The following is a 17,657-nucleotide window of genomic DNA, read 5'->3' on the forward strand; positions in this document are numbered from 1 at the left end:
CACCGGCGCTCAGAGCTGGCTTTAGTGGCCGTGCTCTTGCATGTGACGCTGAAGAGATCGGCTTAGGTGCAAATCCACTTTGGCTGAGTTCCTGGAGCCCAGCACTCAGGCAGAGCATAATTAATCATTCCTGAGTACAGACTGTCCCTTGGGACATCCATGTCCCGCTGGAAATGTGTGCTGGGAGCTGGGGGGTCCCACCACAGCTGTGCCAGCTCCATCCCACAGCCCTGCAGGGCCCGGGCTCATCCATGGAATGGGACAGGGCAGGATTTGGGCAGCACAGGCTGGGCAGTCCCTGCTGCCATCACTGGTGAAAGGAGGTGCAAACCAATAAATCCAAGACCTGTGCAAACCAATTGTAAACCCAAAATTTCAGACTCTTGGTATTATTTCATTTATTCCAGCCAATGCTGTAGCTCTGGTTTGCATTTGTGGGTGGCAGGGATTTAATTCTGAATGATGCTGCAAAGAATCCTCCCTGACGGGAAAAAAGTTGCTTTGAAGGGATGAGAGTTAAAAATGATAAACCTGAGTAGAGCTTGTAAATAGATATTTTCTCATGCTGCTTACAGAGGCTGGTTACTATTGAAAGCTCTGCTCTGTAATGGGATATAAAATAGTCCCTTAAATTCCTTGGAGCTTCACTTAAGTAGTTGGATTACTCTGTGGTCCAGATTTTCTCAGATATCTTTGAAGCAGAACCTCCCCCCAGGTAGAACAGTCATTGTATATAATTTTGTTATGTTGAGATCAGGAAATAAGTTTAATTGCAAACCAATATTGCCTTGGTCAGTTTGTTTGGTTTTTCTCGAGGGTGTTTCTTGGGGTCGTTGTTGGGTTTTTTAAGTTTAACAGAACTGGAAAGAGACTCAGTGTGGAGATTCTTCCCCATCACTTCATTGGCACCTAAATAATTCATGTCCACGTATTAATTTATGGGAATTTGTTTGGGCTTTGTGTGGCTTTTTTTTTTTTTGTTTTGGTTTTGTGTTTGTTTTTTTTATTTTATTTTCCTTGGTTTAGTTTAGAGGTTGTTTTCAATCAAACCACTTCAAGTCAACCACAAAGCTTTTGAAGGTGTTTTATTGGGAGAAAGGGGTCAGTGCAGGTGTGGAAGTGTGATGCTGGCAGGAATTTCCGTGGCCTCAGTGTTCCTGGGTCAGCTGTTCCACGTGGCAGCTCCCGCATGTCCCAGACCCCCGGAGCTGCTGGGATTGGGCTCAGCATGTCCTGGGGAGCTGCTCAGCCCAGAGAAACACAGGGGAGGGAAAAGCCAGCAAAGCCACAACTCCCTGATGCTGTTAATTTGGTAATACCATGGTTTTTTGCCATAAAAACACTGGGCTTGACTGTTCTAGGATTAAAAAGTTGTTTCTCGGAGTGCCCGGGGGGTTTATCAGAGCTGTGGGCTTCTTCCAGCTTTATTCGAGGAGCATCTTTTATGGTCCCTGAAATCCTCTCTGTCAGGTGGCAGCTGCCCCTGTCCCACTCAGGGCCTTGGCGAGGAGCACAGCACAAAACCAGTTCCACACTGAGCCCCAGCTTCCCTCCTCACTCTGCCCAGCTTTGGTTTCTCTGTTGCACAATAAACCAGGGTGTAATTAAAAGGACTCGGAGCACTCATGACATCAACAAATCACCTTAGGCCTTTTTTTTTGCTTGACCTCCTTTCCCTGTTTCCGAGTAATCTAATTTACATCATCGCTGTATCAGTGGCAGATTGTAACTTCCCCCAGGCACGGGCTGTGCCCCTTTCTCTCTCTCTCTCTCTCTCTCTCCTGTGCTGTGCCTGCTTCTGGACCATTAAAAAACCCCAAACCAAACAACGCCTTGCTGAGGGAACAGAAAATAATGAGAAACCCCACAGGCACTGAGGTGTTCTTTTAGTTTTGATCAAATGCTGTGAAGAACCAATCAATCACCAGGTGATTTATCTATTTATCCTCTCTTTCAGACTTACAACCAAAGCCAGTGTAACAAAAGGAGCATCCACAAAGCCATTTCAGGGAACAAAACCCTTCGTTTCTACCAGCACAGCCCACGGATGGTTCCAGAAGGCATCAATCCCAAAGTCCATAAAATGTTTATCACTGCTGAAAAACACGAGCCAAGCACCTCAAGGATGCTTTCCAAAGAGAGGAGATCCAGTTCCCTGCAGCACAAATCTGCTCCCTTTTCCTGTGTCACTGGTAAGAGGATTATGATGTTTCCAGCACATCCAACCCCTCTGACGGGGGCCTGGGGCTCTGCAGGGTCACTCTGTCAGCTCAGACACTGCTCAGGGCTGCTTCAGCCCTCAGCCTTTCCTGGGCATCCTCACAGCTCTGTCCTTGCCTATCCAGATCCTCAGGCAGGCCTTTGCTCATCTTTCCCCACGGAGTCTCTCACTGAAGGTCAGGAGCTCCAGCTACAGACAGAGGAGGCAGATGTTCATCCCAGAATCCCAGAATCCAGGACTGGATTGGGTAGAAAGGCTCCTTAGAGTTCTCATGGGCAGGGACACCTTCCCCTATCCCAGCTTGCTCCAAGGCCTGTCCAACCTGGCCTTGGGCACTCCCAGGGATGGGGCAGCCACAGCTGTTCTGGGCATTGTGGCTTCCTAAATGACAATAAACCAGAAATGCTTGAAAACAGAAGGATTTTGATGGGAGCCAAAGGAGAAAGCGAGGGCAGGGTATTTATGAATTGTTCAGACTCTCTTGGAGGAAAATTGGAAAATTCTCTTGGAGGCTTTTTAGCTGATGCAGTTCAGTGGTGCTGGAATGCTCAGGAAGCTGAACACAATCCTAAGTCAGGAAAAAAGAGCTACTTTTTATAAATACTTGGGAATTTTCATGCTCTATGTCCTTGCTAGTGCTTTCTGTAAAGACCAACAGCAGCTTCTTGAAAGAAGAAACTCAAAACCTTGAGAAACTTCCTGTTTCAGTACCTGATTAAACAGACACAGCTGCTGGAAAACAACCAGAGCACACCATGGAGTGCAAATAACCATTTTGGGAGCCTTTGTTGGTCTGTCCTAGAGCAAAGAAACGAGCAGGGAGGGCATAAAGAAAACGATAATGCTGGGAACATTCCTGCTGAGGGAGCAGCACTGCAGGGCTGGAGTTACCGGGTGCCTTTTGTGTGAGCCATGGGTGCAGCTCCCCAGGGCTGGGCAGACTCTGCATCACCACAGGGGCCTGCAATGGGTCCCCAAGGTGGCCAGGGGTGAGTCCCCAGAGTGACCAGGGGTGAGTCCCCAAGCTGGCCAGGGTTGATTTGCTGGAGGTGGCCAGGAGTGAGTCCCCAGAGGGTGACCAGAGTTGAGTAGACAAAGGAGGCTGGGATTGATCTGCCAAAGATGCCAGGGTTGAGTCCCCAAGGTGGCCAGGGCTGATTTACTGAAGGTTGCCAGGCTTGAGTCCCCAGAGGTGGCCATGGCTGAGTCCCCAGAGGTGGCCAGGGCCGAGTGCCCCTCCTGGCAGCCAGGGCTGCCCTGTGCAGGTCCCTGAGCACCAGCCCTGTGTTGAATCCCCTTCGTTGCTGGGTGAGCCAGGGGCTGCTCCTGATTTTAGTGACACTCAGGATAAAGCTCCAAAAGAAGACAAAGAAAGGAGTTGACTTCTTTGCATTTTCTCTCCATTTTAGTGCCCGTTCCCATGGTAAGAAATGGGCAAAGCTGGCAGCAGTGAGTGGGCCGGGTGTGTTCTTACCTCTGCTCTCACTTTGTTGTTGAGCTCCAGTTCATCCTCAGGTTTCTCCACGGCAGGAACTGAGCTATCATGGGCTGAATTATCACAGGAATTTCAAGCATTCTCCTTGTTTTCTAGGTAAAATCAATACAATCATGGAATCATTCAGGTTGGAAGACCCCTCTGAGCCCATGGAGTCCAACCACTGCCCAGCACTGCCAGGGCCACACTACCTCATGTCCCCAAGTGCCACATCCACAGATGGATGGAAATGCCCCCAGGGATGGGGATTCCACCTCTGCCCTGAGCAGTTCCAAGGCCTGACCACCCTTTCCATGAAGAAATTCCTCCCAATGTCCAACCTGAACCTTCCCTGGCACAACTTGAGGCTGTTTCCTCTGGTCCTGCCACTCATTACCTGAAAAAATACACATTTCCTGTTCTTCTTCATTTGATCCAATTTCTATTAATATTACACCCCGCTTTCACTTCAAAACCTCTTCCATAAATTTTGTCTGTGAGTCCCAGAAGGATCCAATATCTTGTGCTGCCCCATCATAAACCAAGCGCGCCCTTCCATTTTCAGAGCTCTCCTTCAAAAAGTGCAGCAAAAAATCCCTTTCCTCCATCAGCCTCTTATATCATTTCTTGTATTTTAAGTTTCTTTTTTCTCTCTGATTTTTGGGTTTTATTTGTTTGGGGGTTTTTTTAAGAGTTTGCTAAAGTGAGGAGCATGTTGGTATTGTTGCTCCTGGGAGCTGAATCTCATTTCAAGCTCCCAGTAATTCCTTTTGCTTTTGTCCAGATGAAATCCCATTTTCTTAATTCTTCTGCTGGTTCTCCACAATTCCTCTACTCTCTCCTTTCCAGATAGATCAATTTTGAGTTGTCAATAACTGTGGGCTTTGTTTGATTTTACGATTTCATGTTATTTCTGTAATTGCTGGTTTTATCCCAATGATAATTGGTTTGGACTCACTTTTTAAAAATCTACCAACACCTGCTTTATGTTTAATCCTCTGTGGGGTTTTCATGCCTTTCCAGTGGCTAATTCTTGCTCTCTTCCCCCTTCAAGAACAATGAAAATACCTTGGTTCTGGAGAAAAACAGGGAAAATAACGTGGATGATGTGTTTGTGCCTGGTAGGACACGGCATCCCTAACTCAGAGAGTTCTGGAGGATAATTCCCCATGAGACAGCACGAGCTGCTTCCCATGGAGGGGAGAGGCTGTGCCAGTGACTGCAGGACGTGGTGATTCCCAGCCCTGGATCCTTATCAGCCTCACTGAGGATGGGAATGTTCTCCCTGTACTCTCACTCTGGAGGCAGCAGTCATGTTTGTCATGTCTCTCTTTCCTTACGTTGGGGAAATGTTCTGGACAGCCACAATCCTCCCTGTGCTCCCCAGCAGGACACCCAGAGCTCTGGGAAGCGTCTGTTCCCGAGTTCTGCCAGCTGCTCCAGGGCTCCTTGCCTGGCAGGGTTGCACCATGGATCACTGGGGCTGATCTCATGGGATCATCTTGTCTCTGTCCCACAGAGCGGGGCTGGAACATGGGGCTGAAGTCATCTGTTGTTCTCAGCATTCCCTGATGGGTCTGGATGGCAACAGTTCCTCAGGAACTGGGAATGGGCACAGCCCCGAGGCTGCCAGAGCTCCAGGAGCCTTTGGGCAACATGCACAGGGGGGGATTGTTGGGGTGTCTGTGCAGGAACAGGGCTGGGACTGCATGGTCCTTGTGGGTCCCTTCCCACTCAGGATATTCCCCGATTCTGTGATCCCTGTGGGTCCTTTCCCACTCAGGATATTCCCTGATTCCAAATGCTTCTCTGAGAATTGTTAGTTTCCTTTTCCTTCAGGTCTCTCTTTTGTCCTCTCTGCCAGGTCCTTGGACTGGGAGTTCTCTCTTCAGGGATGTGACATCTCCTACACTTGAGTCAGAAATACTTCACAGTGGTGTTGATCTTCTGGGATCATTTCACGATGGCCTTAAAAGCATCAGTGTTGGTTCATTTTTCCAGGTTTTCCTGAGCACGAGCAGGACTCTCAGGGTTTGATCTGTGCAGACCCAGCCCCTGGCAGCTGGAGCTTGAGAGCATTGAGAGACCCAGGCTGGTTCCTCTTGTGTGGCATTAATTCCCAAAAGAGCCTGGGCTGAAGACTCACCCCAAATCCTGTCTGTACAGACACTGGCAAATTCCCTTCAGTGTTCTTCACCAAGCTTCACACAGCTGGCCTGAAAGCACTCACAGCCTCAGCTCTGGTTCTTTGGAATCACTGCTCACCCATGGCTCTTTAGGGGATTTGCCATTATTTGGGACAGTGATGATTTGTATCTGTCTCTCTCTGTTCTCGTATGATGCCCTTTCCCAAAGCAGCTGTCTAACAGGTATTTATCCATATGAATCATTAACACTCTTGGGATTCTTGTCCCTGGCTTCAGATTCTCTGCAGTTTTGGCTGTGGCACAGAGATGATTTTTCCTTGTGCCTGGCACTACACCAGGTGGATTTATTCTGTGCATCCCTTTTCCCAAAGCAGGTAACGTTTCCCTGTCCTTGTTCTTGCCCCCATAGGCCAAAAGCAAATGCACTCCCATGAGAGCTGGTCCTTGTCACCTGAGGAGTTGGAAATATGGGACAGACTCTACAGGATTAAGGAAAGTGATGGAATAAAGGAACCAGTATTGCCTCAAGTTCAGTTTGAAACCATAGAAAACCTGGAAGAAACACCAGTGAGTTCCATGGAATGTTTCCTGAGACATGGGGCCTGAAGGATGCTGAAAACAACAGAGTTAACTCTGGATTTGGAGGAAGTTTGTGATAAAAATGCCTTTTTGAGATTTAAGTGTGGGTTTTTGAGGTTAGGGATTTAGCAACTAGATGTTTGAAACGTGTCTTTGAGGTTCGGTCTGTACGTTAAAAGTTCGTACCCCAAGTTAAAAATACATTAAGAAGTCTCAGCATCCATTAAGTTCTGCTCCTGTTTTTAAGAGCTCCATGCAGGATGCTGTATTCACAGAGTCCCACAGAGGGTGGTTTGGGTTTAAAGGGATCTTCAACCCATCTCATTCCACCCCTGCCCTGGGCAGGGACACCTAGGCACCTTCCCCTAGCCCAGCTTGCTCCTGATGTTTTTATTTTAGACCAGACTTAAACCTGTGTGATGAAGTTTAAATCCTTCTCTGCATGTCAGTATTCATTGTCCCTGACAGAGAAGTTTTGCTAAACAATTCCTTGCTGAAAATCTCCTTTCCCCTCCCTGTTTCCACTGCAGAAGCCCGAGGAGGGGGCAGCCCGGGAGCTCTCCTTGTCTGAGTGGAGCCTTTGGCAGAACCAGCCCCTTCCCACGTCCCAGGTGGATCACTCGGATCGTTGTCACCTCTTCATCGCTGCCATGGAAATGATGGAGCTAATGAGGCATCAGCAGGTAAGGGGCTGCCTCTGGCTGGCTCTAAACTGAATGTACAGTTAGAATAGTTTAAAAACAATTAAATTAAAAAAGAAAAGAATTGTGAAATGAATCGTGTGTGTTTAACCTTGTTTCAAAATGTCTCTCTCTGCTATTCTGTGATTCCTAATCCTTCCCACAGAAACTGTTCAAAAATATTTCGTGTTTCCTTACGCAGGAAAAAGCCCCACCCTTAAATCAGCCTTTTTTTTATGGATTCCAGTATCAGTTTGTGACAGAATGACATTAAATACAAGAGCTACAAGTGTCAAAGAGCAAAGCCACCAGCAGGGAGATCAGAGTTGTTCCAGGAGTAGGGAAGAGTTTGGTATCGTGTGCACATCAAAATCATCCCAGAAAAGTCATGCAGGAGCACACTGCGTGTTTTAGGGCATTCGTTTTTTGTTTAAAGCTTTTTGGGTTTGTTTTTTTTGAACTGAAAAGAGAATTGTTCCTAAGGGTTAAGGGATAAGAGGAGCTGAGCCAAACAAACACGGATGGAAATGGCTTGGGAGATGGGAATTCTGTTTTCTGGCAGGGATGGATAGAGAGATCCCTATGGAAGGCACAAGGAAGTGGGTGTAGAGGTGGATGGCGGCTTCAGTGGTTCACCACATGATTTTTCCCCTCCAGCTGAGCTCCCCACGTCCCTTTCAGCACGTGGAAGTTTTTTAGGTCATCAGAATCTGTTGCTAAGCTGCCAGAGTTTCCTGAATAATACCAGAACTAATCGAGGAGGAGAATGGAGACATTGTAGTTGTGCTCCTTGCTCGGAGAGGGTGGAAGGGAGGCTGTGAACAGCCCTGCCCAGCTCAGATCAGCTTCTCCATCACACCAGAGACATTCCTGACTTCTCTGACTGTCCCTGTCCCCAGCTGGGGTCAAGGACACAGTGCAGGGGGAGAGAGGGGTCGGGGAGAGGGCAGGGATGGGCAGGGCGAGGACGTCAGGAGGAGAGAAATGGTTCGAGAATCAGAAGGTGCCCCCTGAGCCTCCCTTTCTCCAGGCTGAGCCCCCTCAGCTCCCCTCGTGCTCCTCTATGGGAGTTGCAGGTGGGTTGGCTTCCAGCCTCTCCAGAGTGTGTTAGCCAGGCCGAGGTGGGGCTGTGGAGCTCCCTGGTTGGGAGGAGGAATCCTCCCTGGCTGTCCCTGCTGCGCCCAAAGCGCCTCCAGCAGCACCAGAGCTGACACAAGGCCCAGCACTCACCCTCTGGAGCCTCCTGGGGAGCGACAAAGCACTGGCACCGACTCCAGGGTTTCAAACTTCAGAGGTTCTTGGGCTCCTTTTCATACTGAACCAGTTGGTGCCAGGCCAAGGACACCAAAACTGCGCCGAGACTGTTCCACAGAAAGGGAAGATGCAACTTTGTCCTGATCTCATCTGATCTGTCAGCTCTGACACTGAGCTCTTGTGTGAGAGTTTCATTAACATTCCCTGAAGTCATCCTTGCCTTCCCTGAAAGGCGCTGGCAGTGTTCCCAAGGCAGGGTATGTTCCCACTGGAACGCACCAAAATCTTCACCTGGAGAAGAGAAGGGACCTGGGAGAGCTCCGAGCCCCTTGCAGGGCCTGAAGGGGCTCCAGGAGAGCTGCAGAGGGACTGGGGACAAGGCCTGGAGGGACAGGAGCCAGGGAATGGCTTCCCAGTGCCAGAGGGCAGGGCTGGATGGGAGATTGGGAATTGGGAATTGCTGGCTGGGAGGGTGGGCAGGGGCTGGGCTGGAATTGCCAGAGCAGCTGGGGCTGCCCCTGGATCCCTGGCAGTGCCCAAGGCCAGGCTGGACATTGGGGCTTGGAGCAGCCTGGGACAGTGGGAGGTGTCCCTGCCATGGCAGGCCTGGCACTGGGATGGGATTTAAGGTCCTTTCCAACCATTCCATGATCCTCTGATGGAATGGTTTCCATGGATGTGCTGTGCATCCAGGCTCCTGCTATAAATATTCCATGGCTAAATACACCCAGCTGATCTGGCTGATGTTCATTTACGGTGCTTAATTAACAGAGGGGTTTAAGACCAATACAGGTCAAAGCTCTTTCCTTAAATACCCGAGAGAGGGAACCTCAAACCATGGTTTAATGGATTAGTTTCTTGCTGGGGGGTAAAACATAAAATCAAGCAAATCATTGTTTTACTGTGAATAGCCAAATGATCTGGAAATTTCTGATCAATTATCAATTTCATTCAGAGATTTGTCATGACTTACTACAAGCCTGCACAAGAGGTATTTGTGGGGGGTTTTTGGGTGTTTTCTTTCCTGTTAGAGAAGAAATTCATTGATGTGTGGCTTTCCTTTCCTTGTACTCACTCAGTGATTCAAGAAATTTGTATTTTGTACAATAGCTTAAAAAAAGTCAATTTAAAGGCTTTTTTTTTAACTAGATGAAGTGAAAATGGTTGGCAAAAAATCATATTATATTTACATGCTCTTAAAATCTTAGAGAAGAAGTTGGCCCAGTCAAAAGGAAATCAAAAAGTCAAAGAAGCCCTAAATGTGACCCCTCAAAAGGCACATCCAGCAAAGTCTTTAATGCCCCGGGGGCTTTATTGCTGCAGCAATGCCTATGGGCACATGGGGGGATTTACTCCCCAGGGGATTTTGGGTGCAACATGGGAACAAATCGAGTTGTCCTTCTGCAAAATAATTCAATCTCTTTTAAGCATTTTTTTGCAAATTAAACTGTGCTGTTTGGAAATAAGGTCAGGCAGAGTAATCCTTTTTGTGGGGATGATGTTTGTGCTGGTTTCTGGGGGGAGCAGGGCAGTGCTGGTGCTTTGTTGTTCCTTAGGAGATGAGGAATGCTTCATTTCCGTGTCCAGAGTGGGAGGGGAACTCTGCACCTTTCCCACTTCCAAGCTGGCAGTGTGAACTCGCAGCTTTTCACACAAAAAACAAAATAAATCCCCAAATCTTTGGGATTGTCTCCGTTTTTCACCCTCTGACTCCAAACACCTTGGGAGGGAAGCATCTCCTAACCCTGGGATGACTCTGGAACCAGTGGCCCTGAAATCAGTTGTCATTTATCATCTGTCTGGGTGCCCCAGGGGATGCTCCAGATGAACTCCCTGACAGCAGGGAAGCGATTCCCAGGACACCCCAGAATCCCAGTGAACCTGAAAAGCCTTCCCATGCTTTTGGAGCCTTAAATCAGACGTGTTTTGGGGAGAAATTCGGTGTTTTCAGCCAGCTGGACCTTTTTTCTCAGGAGACCCTGAATGCAAAGTGAAAAATGGTTCAAGTAAGGACAATGAAATGGTTTTATCTGGGTTTTTTAGACCCTCATTGCCAGTAAGTTCTCTCTGATTAAAATCCTCTTCTGAGATGTGTCAAAACCTCTGATTTCAGAGAAGGTGGAAGGAGTTTGGGGTTGGTTTTGGAGGGTGACGTGCCAGGGAGCCCCAAAATATCAGTTCCTTTATACTGATTGTTCTGGTCTTGTTGCCAAACGATTTGGGACCAAGCATTAACTGAGAGCAGGGCTGGGTTGTTCAGAGCTGGAACTGCAGGTGCTTTGTGCTTTTCCTGGCGCTGGGTTTGTGCTCCCAGTGAGAACAGAGAAGTCCCAGTGATTTGGGAGCGGGACTGGATGGTCCTGCAGGTCCTTCCAAGCCCAGCCATTCCATGAATCCACACCCTCAGCTTCCAGCTCTGCCTTCCCAACACTAAACTCGGAGAGAACAGGGGTACCCAAGCAGGGGCAGGGCATGTTCTCAGTAAATGGGATTGTTATCATGGAATCCTGGAATGGTTTGGGTTGGAGGGACCTTTGTGGGAGACAGAGGAGTAAAGACTCCTGCAGTTAGGGGTGGGTTTGATTTACAGCCCTGGAAGGGATCAGGTCAGGCATAATTGACAGAGATTTACAGACTTTAAGCAAGAGAACTACAAACCTGTGTTTTTTATAGTTAAAAGTAAAAATATGCACTGGGTGCTATGGTGAAGGGTTTTGAGTATAATAATGTGATTTTATAGGTTAAGAATTCAGATGTTGTAGAGGTGGTCTCCATGTGGATGTGACATGACAGGCTATTGGGTAAGACACAACCGCACTGCGGTGAGAAGTTCCACAGGTGATGGGTCACAAAGTCAAAACAAAGTTTCCTTTTAGGTGTCTATTGGATTAGAAAGTTATAAATTGCAGTGTAGCCCTTTGCCTTGTGACTATTGGCCATTACTCCAATGTAGTGCAAACCTCACGCCTCGAGACTGCTGCCTTATGTGTTATTTTAAGCAATAAATCCTGTGTAATTGCATAGTCCCGTCTCTCTTTAACAAGAGCTCAGATGAGGTGAAAGCGCTGAGGATAGGCACCAACAGACCCTAAATCCCAGCCCCAATGTCCAGCCTGGCCTTGGGCACTGCCAGGGATCCAGGGGCAGCCCCAGCTGCTCTGGGCACCCAGATTTATCTCCTGATGCTGTTGAACATTCACCTCTTCAGCCTCTTTAATGATGCCAGTTCCCGTGTTTGCCAGGGCAGACACCCTGTTTGTGTTTGTAACAATCTTTCTTTTCAATCAAACTTTCTGGTTTTATTGGGTAGCAGACAGCAAAACCCAACAGAATGAGCAGGTGCATCAATAATGTGATGCCATTAGGGAGAGACTGATCACAATTTGGGAGAAGGAAATGGGGGTTTCTATGTCCCTCAGGCTTCTTCCATGACTCAACTAAATACATTTTTAAAGATCTTCTCATGGAATACACTTAAACCTCCAGAAAAAAAAGTTGTTCTTCCCCTGAAGTGCGTTCTGGAAATGGAGCAATCATGGAACAGGGATTGATTACTCTGCTCATTAACCAGTTCCTGGAAGGGATAATGAGTACAGGGCTGTTCTGAGCTGAGGGTGAGGAGCAGGGCAGTCACAGGGCACCAGGTTTGGGAGTGCTTTGGGAAGTGACCATTTGTGCCGCAGCAAAACAGGAGTTTTGGTAAAAGATGTAAAAGATGATCAGAAAAAATTCCTGGAATCACAGAATGGTTTGGGTTGGGAAGGAGCTTAAAGCTGTTCTAAGCCCCTGGAGAGGAGAGGGGGAATGGGGTGGCTGGGAGGGTCTGAGGAGCAGCATTGGCTTGGCCAGACCACCCCAAAGGGGGAATTCTGCGTGGTTTCACTCAGGCTTTCAATTAAAGGAGTTTTAATTGTTAAAAATCCACACTGTAGCTGTCTACAGATTTATCTTTAATTTCCAAATAGCAACATCACTGGGGTTTCATCAGGCAGATGAATCTTGTTAGAAAATGTGCACCCAAAGCAGCTTATGAGGAGAGAGGGGGTAATTTCAATTTTGGTACTTGATGCCTTAAATTGAAGTACTGGGAAACAGACTGGGTGTATATTTTATATAAATACACATATATTTATATACTAAAAGTGAAAAGTTTAATATCCTAAGTTTACTTTTCTGCTTCTATTTTCTATATTAAAACATATTTTGTTTTGTCAAGTGAATCAGTGGTTCCAGGCAGGGTCATTGATTGAATGCAATAATCTCAGAGGGATGCTGTTTTCCTGCTCCTGACCTATTTTCCGAGGAGCTGGTACACCCTGGAACCCTCTGGGTTAGAGGGGAGCTGAGCAGGTAATTTAAGGTTCCACAAGTTGGGTACGTCCAGGCCAAAATGTGATAATTCCAAATCTGCCCTTTCACTGGCTCAGCATTAGCTGCCCTGGCTGGGACACGGCGTTTTGTTCTGGAGAAAGTGTTTGGAGTGGCCCCGGGAAGTGGAGCAGTTACATAACCCTGGGAGCCCCAAATGAGGTTACTGAGCTTTGGCCTAGATGCTAAATTTGGCCCCAGCAGCGCTGCCAGGCTGCAGTGGGGCTGTTCTCCATCAGAGCACAGTCAGAGGGAATGTGGAGGGGCCTGGGGACATTCCTGGGAAAACTCCTCCCTGATCCTGTTTGCTGGGGGAGAATCCCACAATCCTGGAATGGTTTGGGAGGGAAGGACCTTCAATCCCGCCCAGCCCCACCCCTGCCATGGCAGGGACACCTCCCACTGTCCCAGGCTGCTCCCAGCCCCAATGTCCAGCCTGGCCTTGGGCACTGCCAGGGATCCAGGGGCAGCTCCAGCTGCTCTGGGAAACTTGATTCGTTTGGGGGTTGTAGGTTTTGGGGGTTGTAGCTTGAGTGGTTTTGTATTTGGAGGCTTGGGAGGGTTGTAGTTTGGTTTTGGGGGTCGTAGCTTGAGTTTGGGTTTTGGAGGTTTTGAGGGTTGTAGTTTGAGTTTTGAGTTTGTAAGTTTTGGAGGTTGTGTTTTGTTTGGGTTTGGGATTGTAGCTTTTGGGAGTTGTATTTTGATTGGATTTGAGGGTTGTAGTTTGACTTTGGGGTTTGGAGGTTTTGAGGGTTGTAGTTTGATTGGGTTTGGATTGGTAGGGTTTAGGGGTTGTAGTTTGGTTTTGAGTTTGTAGGTTTTGGGGTTGTAGTTTGAGGAGTTTGAGATTTGTAGGTTTGAGGTTTGTAGTTTGATGAGTTTGGGGTTTGTGGGCTTTAGGGATTGTAGTTTGATTGGTTTTGAGTTTTGGGGGGTTTGTTGTTTGGTTAGTTTTAGGTTTGGGAGTTGTACTTTGATGGGATTTGGGTCTGGAGGTTTTGGGGGGTTGTACTTTGGGGTTTGGAGGTTTGGGGGTTGTACTTCGATGGGGTTTGGAGGTTTGGGGGGTTGCACTTTGATGGGGTTTGGAGGTTTGGGGGTTGTACTTTGGGGTTTGGAGGTTTGGGGGTTGTACTTTGATGGGGTTTGGAGGTTTGGGGGTTGTACTTTGGGGTTTGGAGGTTTGGGGGTTGTACTTTGATGGGGTTTGGAGGTTTGGGGGTTGTACTTTGGTTAATTTTGGGTCACAGGACAATATTAGGCCGAGCCTGATCAGCGCTGCGCTCTCAGAACTGTGTGGGGTGGGCAGGGGCAGCACCTCCTCCTGTTTCACCAGTGTTCAGTGGTTTGGCAGCTCATTAACTAATCCTTAATCCATTTAATTTCTGTCTCGTTTGTGTAAAGCTGAAATGCTTGAATTGAGTCCTTGTGCAAGGGCAGTTGTTCCTTAGATAAACCCAAACAGACCCTTATCAGCCCTGTTATCATCAGCCCAGTGTTCCCCTCCTCAGCTGACACCTGGGGAGGGAGCTGGACCCAGGTTTGTCGTTCCTCTTGGATTTCAGACAAAGAATCCCATGTCTTGAGTCTGTGTTTTGACCAGGCTTGAGGGAAAGGAGTAATTTGGAACCTGCCAGATCAAAATCATCCTTTAACCCTCTCATGATAATTCCTTTCCTCACTGTTTTTATTAATCCTTCTCCTAAGGCAGCTGGTGTAGTCTGGGTGACCTTTAACTAAAAATCCAGACTTGGAGTTTCTTTGGATGCCATTACAAATGGATGGTCTAAGCATCAGTGTGTGTGTGAAATCGGTGTTGAAACGATGCTGATGATTCATGACAAAATCTGTTATCACTGCACAGTTTGCTTTGCCTGCTGCAACCAGAGAGGATCCCCAACCCTGTTAGGGATCAGTCTTCAAGTTCCTGGAAGGTGGCTTTGGATCCTGCTTCCAGAAGTACCTCCAGACAATCCCATCTCTGATTGTCACAGTCATTTTTCTCACCTTCTATTCCATAAAGGTACCTCGTGTAATTTTAGGGGTGAAGGAGTTCAGGGATCCATCTGCCTGAACTGCCAAAAAATGATTGTTCCTTCTGCTCAGATCCCACGTGTCCAGGTGCACTGTGCTTCTGCTTGCCTTTCTAACAGGGCTTTATAGACACCCACGAAAAGTTAATTCAGAGTCCGTGGGAAGTTCTTTAGGAGAACAAAACCTTTGTCCCTTGCTGTGAACCTGGCTGTGAGCAGCCCCGGGGCGCCTGGGTGCGTCTCTGGTAACCACTGCCCTGTGTCCCCAGGGAGACTGCAGCTATGAGCGGGAGCTCCGGCCCCACTTACGGATGGAAGATGTGCATATTCCCGGGAATCAAAGGCATCTCTCCACGGCCAACCCCCCCTGCGAGCAGAGAGGTCGCAGCTCCAGGAAAGACCTGGCAAAATCGAAACCAAAACCACTCTCACCTGATAGAGGTGATAATGGGAGCGAGTTCTTTGCCACCTTTAAAATAACCAAACCCAAGGCTCCCAGAAGAGCTGCTGGACTCAGTGAGGATGTGCCTGTGTTACCTCGGGATCCTTCGGCTTCTCCCTCAGGAGCAAGGCTTGCTCTGGCTGGGCACTCTGACCCGGGCAGTGACAGGGATGAGGGGCTGGAGGTGACATTTGATTTAAATGCATTTATTGACCTGTGTGACCACGGCGAAGGTACTGAAACCCCGGCGAGTCCAGCAGCCCAGGGAAACAGCCCTGCAGGTAAAGCCTGCGGATCCCTGGGGTGGATCCACACGGATTCGGGGTACGAGACCTCTCCTGTGGTCTCGGACCTGTTCTACCTCCCCGAATCCTGCAGGGATTCATTCCCGCTCGTGGGACGGCCCCAGGAGCCCCCGGGGCTGGAACAAGCATTCTCCCAGGTGCAAAGGCTTTTATCCCAGTCCCCTCCCTCTGGGGATAAACTGGAGGGCTTGGAGAGCGCAATGAGAAGTGAAGGAACAACATCTCCTTCCCCAAAGGTTCTCCCCGATGGTCACTCAGCGGCACTGCAGGGCAGCATCTCCCTCGCATCCCCAAAAACTGATCCTGCACTGCTGCTCCTGGAGAATCCCAAAGTGACAGTCCCCAGGGAATTCTGTGCCTCAGAAAGTCCCCGTTGGTCCAAAACTGTGCCACCTCCCAAGGCTGCTGTGGATGAGGAGGAGCAGCTCTGGGACGACAGCTTCGATGCCCTGTTTGACACTGAGGAATTCCCTGAAATCCCAAACAACATTCCCAGCATGAACCAGCTCCTGACAAACGGCCCTGCAAAGGAGCCCTTTGTTCCCAAGGACACGGGAGAGGCTGCCCTTGAGCACGAGGCTGTGGTTCCTGGCGAGGAGCAGAGTCTCCATCTGTTTGAGGATGAGGCTGGCGAGGACACGGGCGAGGGCAGCTCCCTGAGCCCTGAGCCTGCAGCCAGGGCAGGTCCAGCTGGGAGCATCGCTGGGATGGATGGAGAGCCCGGCAGGGAGCTCCCGAGTGTGACCCCCGCCCAGCCCTGCAGGGAGCAGCCCGGCAGCAGGGAATCCATGGGAACATCAGGAGTGGCCCAGCAGTGCCTGGAGAAGGAGGATCCCTACGACTGCTCCCAGGAACTGTTCTCCGTGACCTTCGACCTGGGCTTCTCCATCGAGGAGAGCGGGGATGAAACCTCTGAGGAGACCAGGAATGCCGATAACCCCAAACTGAACGGTGCCCCAGGGGCTGAATCCATTGAGGATGCAAACATGTCCCTGAGTGATGGCTCCAGGCTGGAAACCTCGCCTGGATGGGACTGCAGGAGGCTCCGGAGAAGGGACGTGTCCACACCGATGTCATTCCAGAGCAGGGGCAGGAGTGGCAGGGAAGGGACAGAGGCTCCTGCTGCAGGGCCTCTCCTGAAGTCAGGGGGCAGCAGAATGGGAAGGGAACCCCCTGGACCTTTGCCTTCAGCACTTCTGACCCCAACAAGTAGGAAGGGTGTGGATATCAAAGCTGTCAAAAGAATTCCTATGAAAGTCTTCTCGAATGCCAGGGAGCAAATTCCAGAGGTTCCTCCTGTAGATCAAGTCCAAAAAAGCCCAGGGAGGCAGAACTTTGGGAGCTCAGCCATGGATTCCCCTTCAGGAAGGACAGAAGGCCTGGAAAACACCAAGCTCCGTGGATCCCGTGTGGCTCCTGCTGCAGGTAGGGATTTTGGTGGGACAGGTGTTGGACCTTCACAGTTAGGAAACAGGATCCAGTATCTTTTGGATCCTCACCTGGGTTTTATGACTGGGGTGGGAAGATTGGAAGGAAGAGGAACAGTGGCTGTGTGCTGGAAGCTGGGTCCATGAGGGGACGTTCCCTGGGTCCTGTCCCTCCATGCCTTGTCCCCAGTCCCTCTCCAGCTCTCCTGGAGCCCCTTTAGGCCCTGCAAGGGGCTCGGAGCTCTCCCTGGAGCTTCTCCTCTCCTGGTGAGCCCTCCCAGCTCTCCCAGCCTGGCTCCAGAGGGGCTCCAGCCCTGGAGCAGCCCCGTGGCCTCTCAGGCAGTGACCATTTGCAGGCCCCACTCGGTGCTGTCACAGGGATTTGTGTCACAAAGTGCTGCCACAACTCTGACTCTTGCTCAATCAACTTTTAACGGCTTCTTCTCTTGGTTTCCTGCTTCCCTTGCCTTTTTCTGCCTTTGTGCTGCCTGGGGTAATCACTTCCCCCCCGGGACTCTCCAGGGAAGCAGGATTTATTGTCCATCCCAGCGGGAGATTATCTCTTTCCATTACCAAGGCTGCAGAGAACAATATTCACCCTGTAGATCAATAAATAATCTCCTTTGGAGGTGCTTTTCTGAGAGAGGCACGCTTTGATTGCTCACTTAGAACAAAATTGTGTTGGGAACTGTGCAATTCTGGTGAATGTTGTTTACTCTGCTTTCTG

The 17,657-nt window shown here is 49.2% G+C and overlaps 1 protein-coding gene across 4 annotated transcripts in view; it reads left to right on the forward strand.

The window, feature by feature from the left end:
* Positions 1-17,657, forward strand: part of FANCM (FA complementation group M) — a 55,084-nt gene that overhangs the window by 28,580 nt on the left and 8,847 nt on the right. For all 4 annotated transcript variants that reach the window (XM_032111527.1, XM_032111524.1, XM_032111525.1 and 1 more), the window contains 4 exons: positions 1,958-2,192; positions 6,252-6,409; positions 6,952-7,104; positions 15,026-16,928. In XM_032111527.1, the coding sequence (XP_031967418.1) occupies positions 1,958-2,192; positions 6,252-6,409; positions 6,952-7,104; positions 15,026-16,928 (2,449 nt within the window). The remainder of the gene's footprint in view (positions 1-1,957; positions 2,193-6,251; positions 6,410-6,951; positions 7,105-15,025; positions 16,929-17,657) is intronic.

Source organism: Corvus moneduloides, chromosome 6, assembly GCF_009650955.1.
Source record: "Corvus moneduloides isolate bCorMon1 chromosome 6, bCorMon1.pri, whole genome shotgun sequence".
Classification (NCBI taxonomy): Eukaryota; Metazoa; Chordata; class Aves; order Passeriformes; family Corvidae; genus Corvus; species Corvus moneduloides.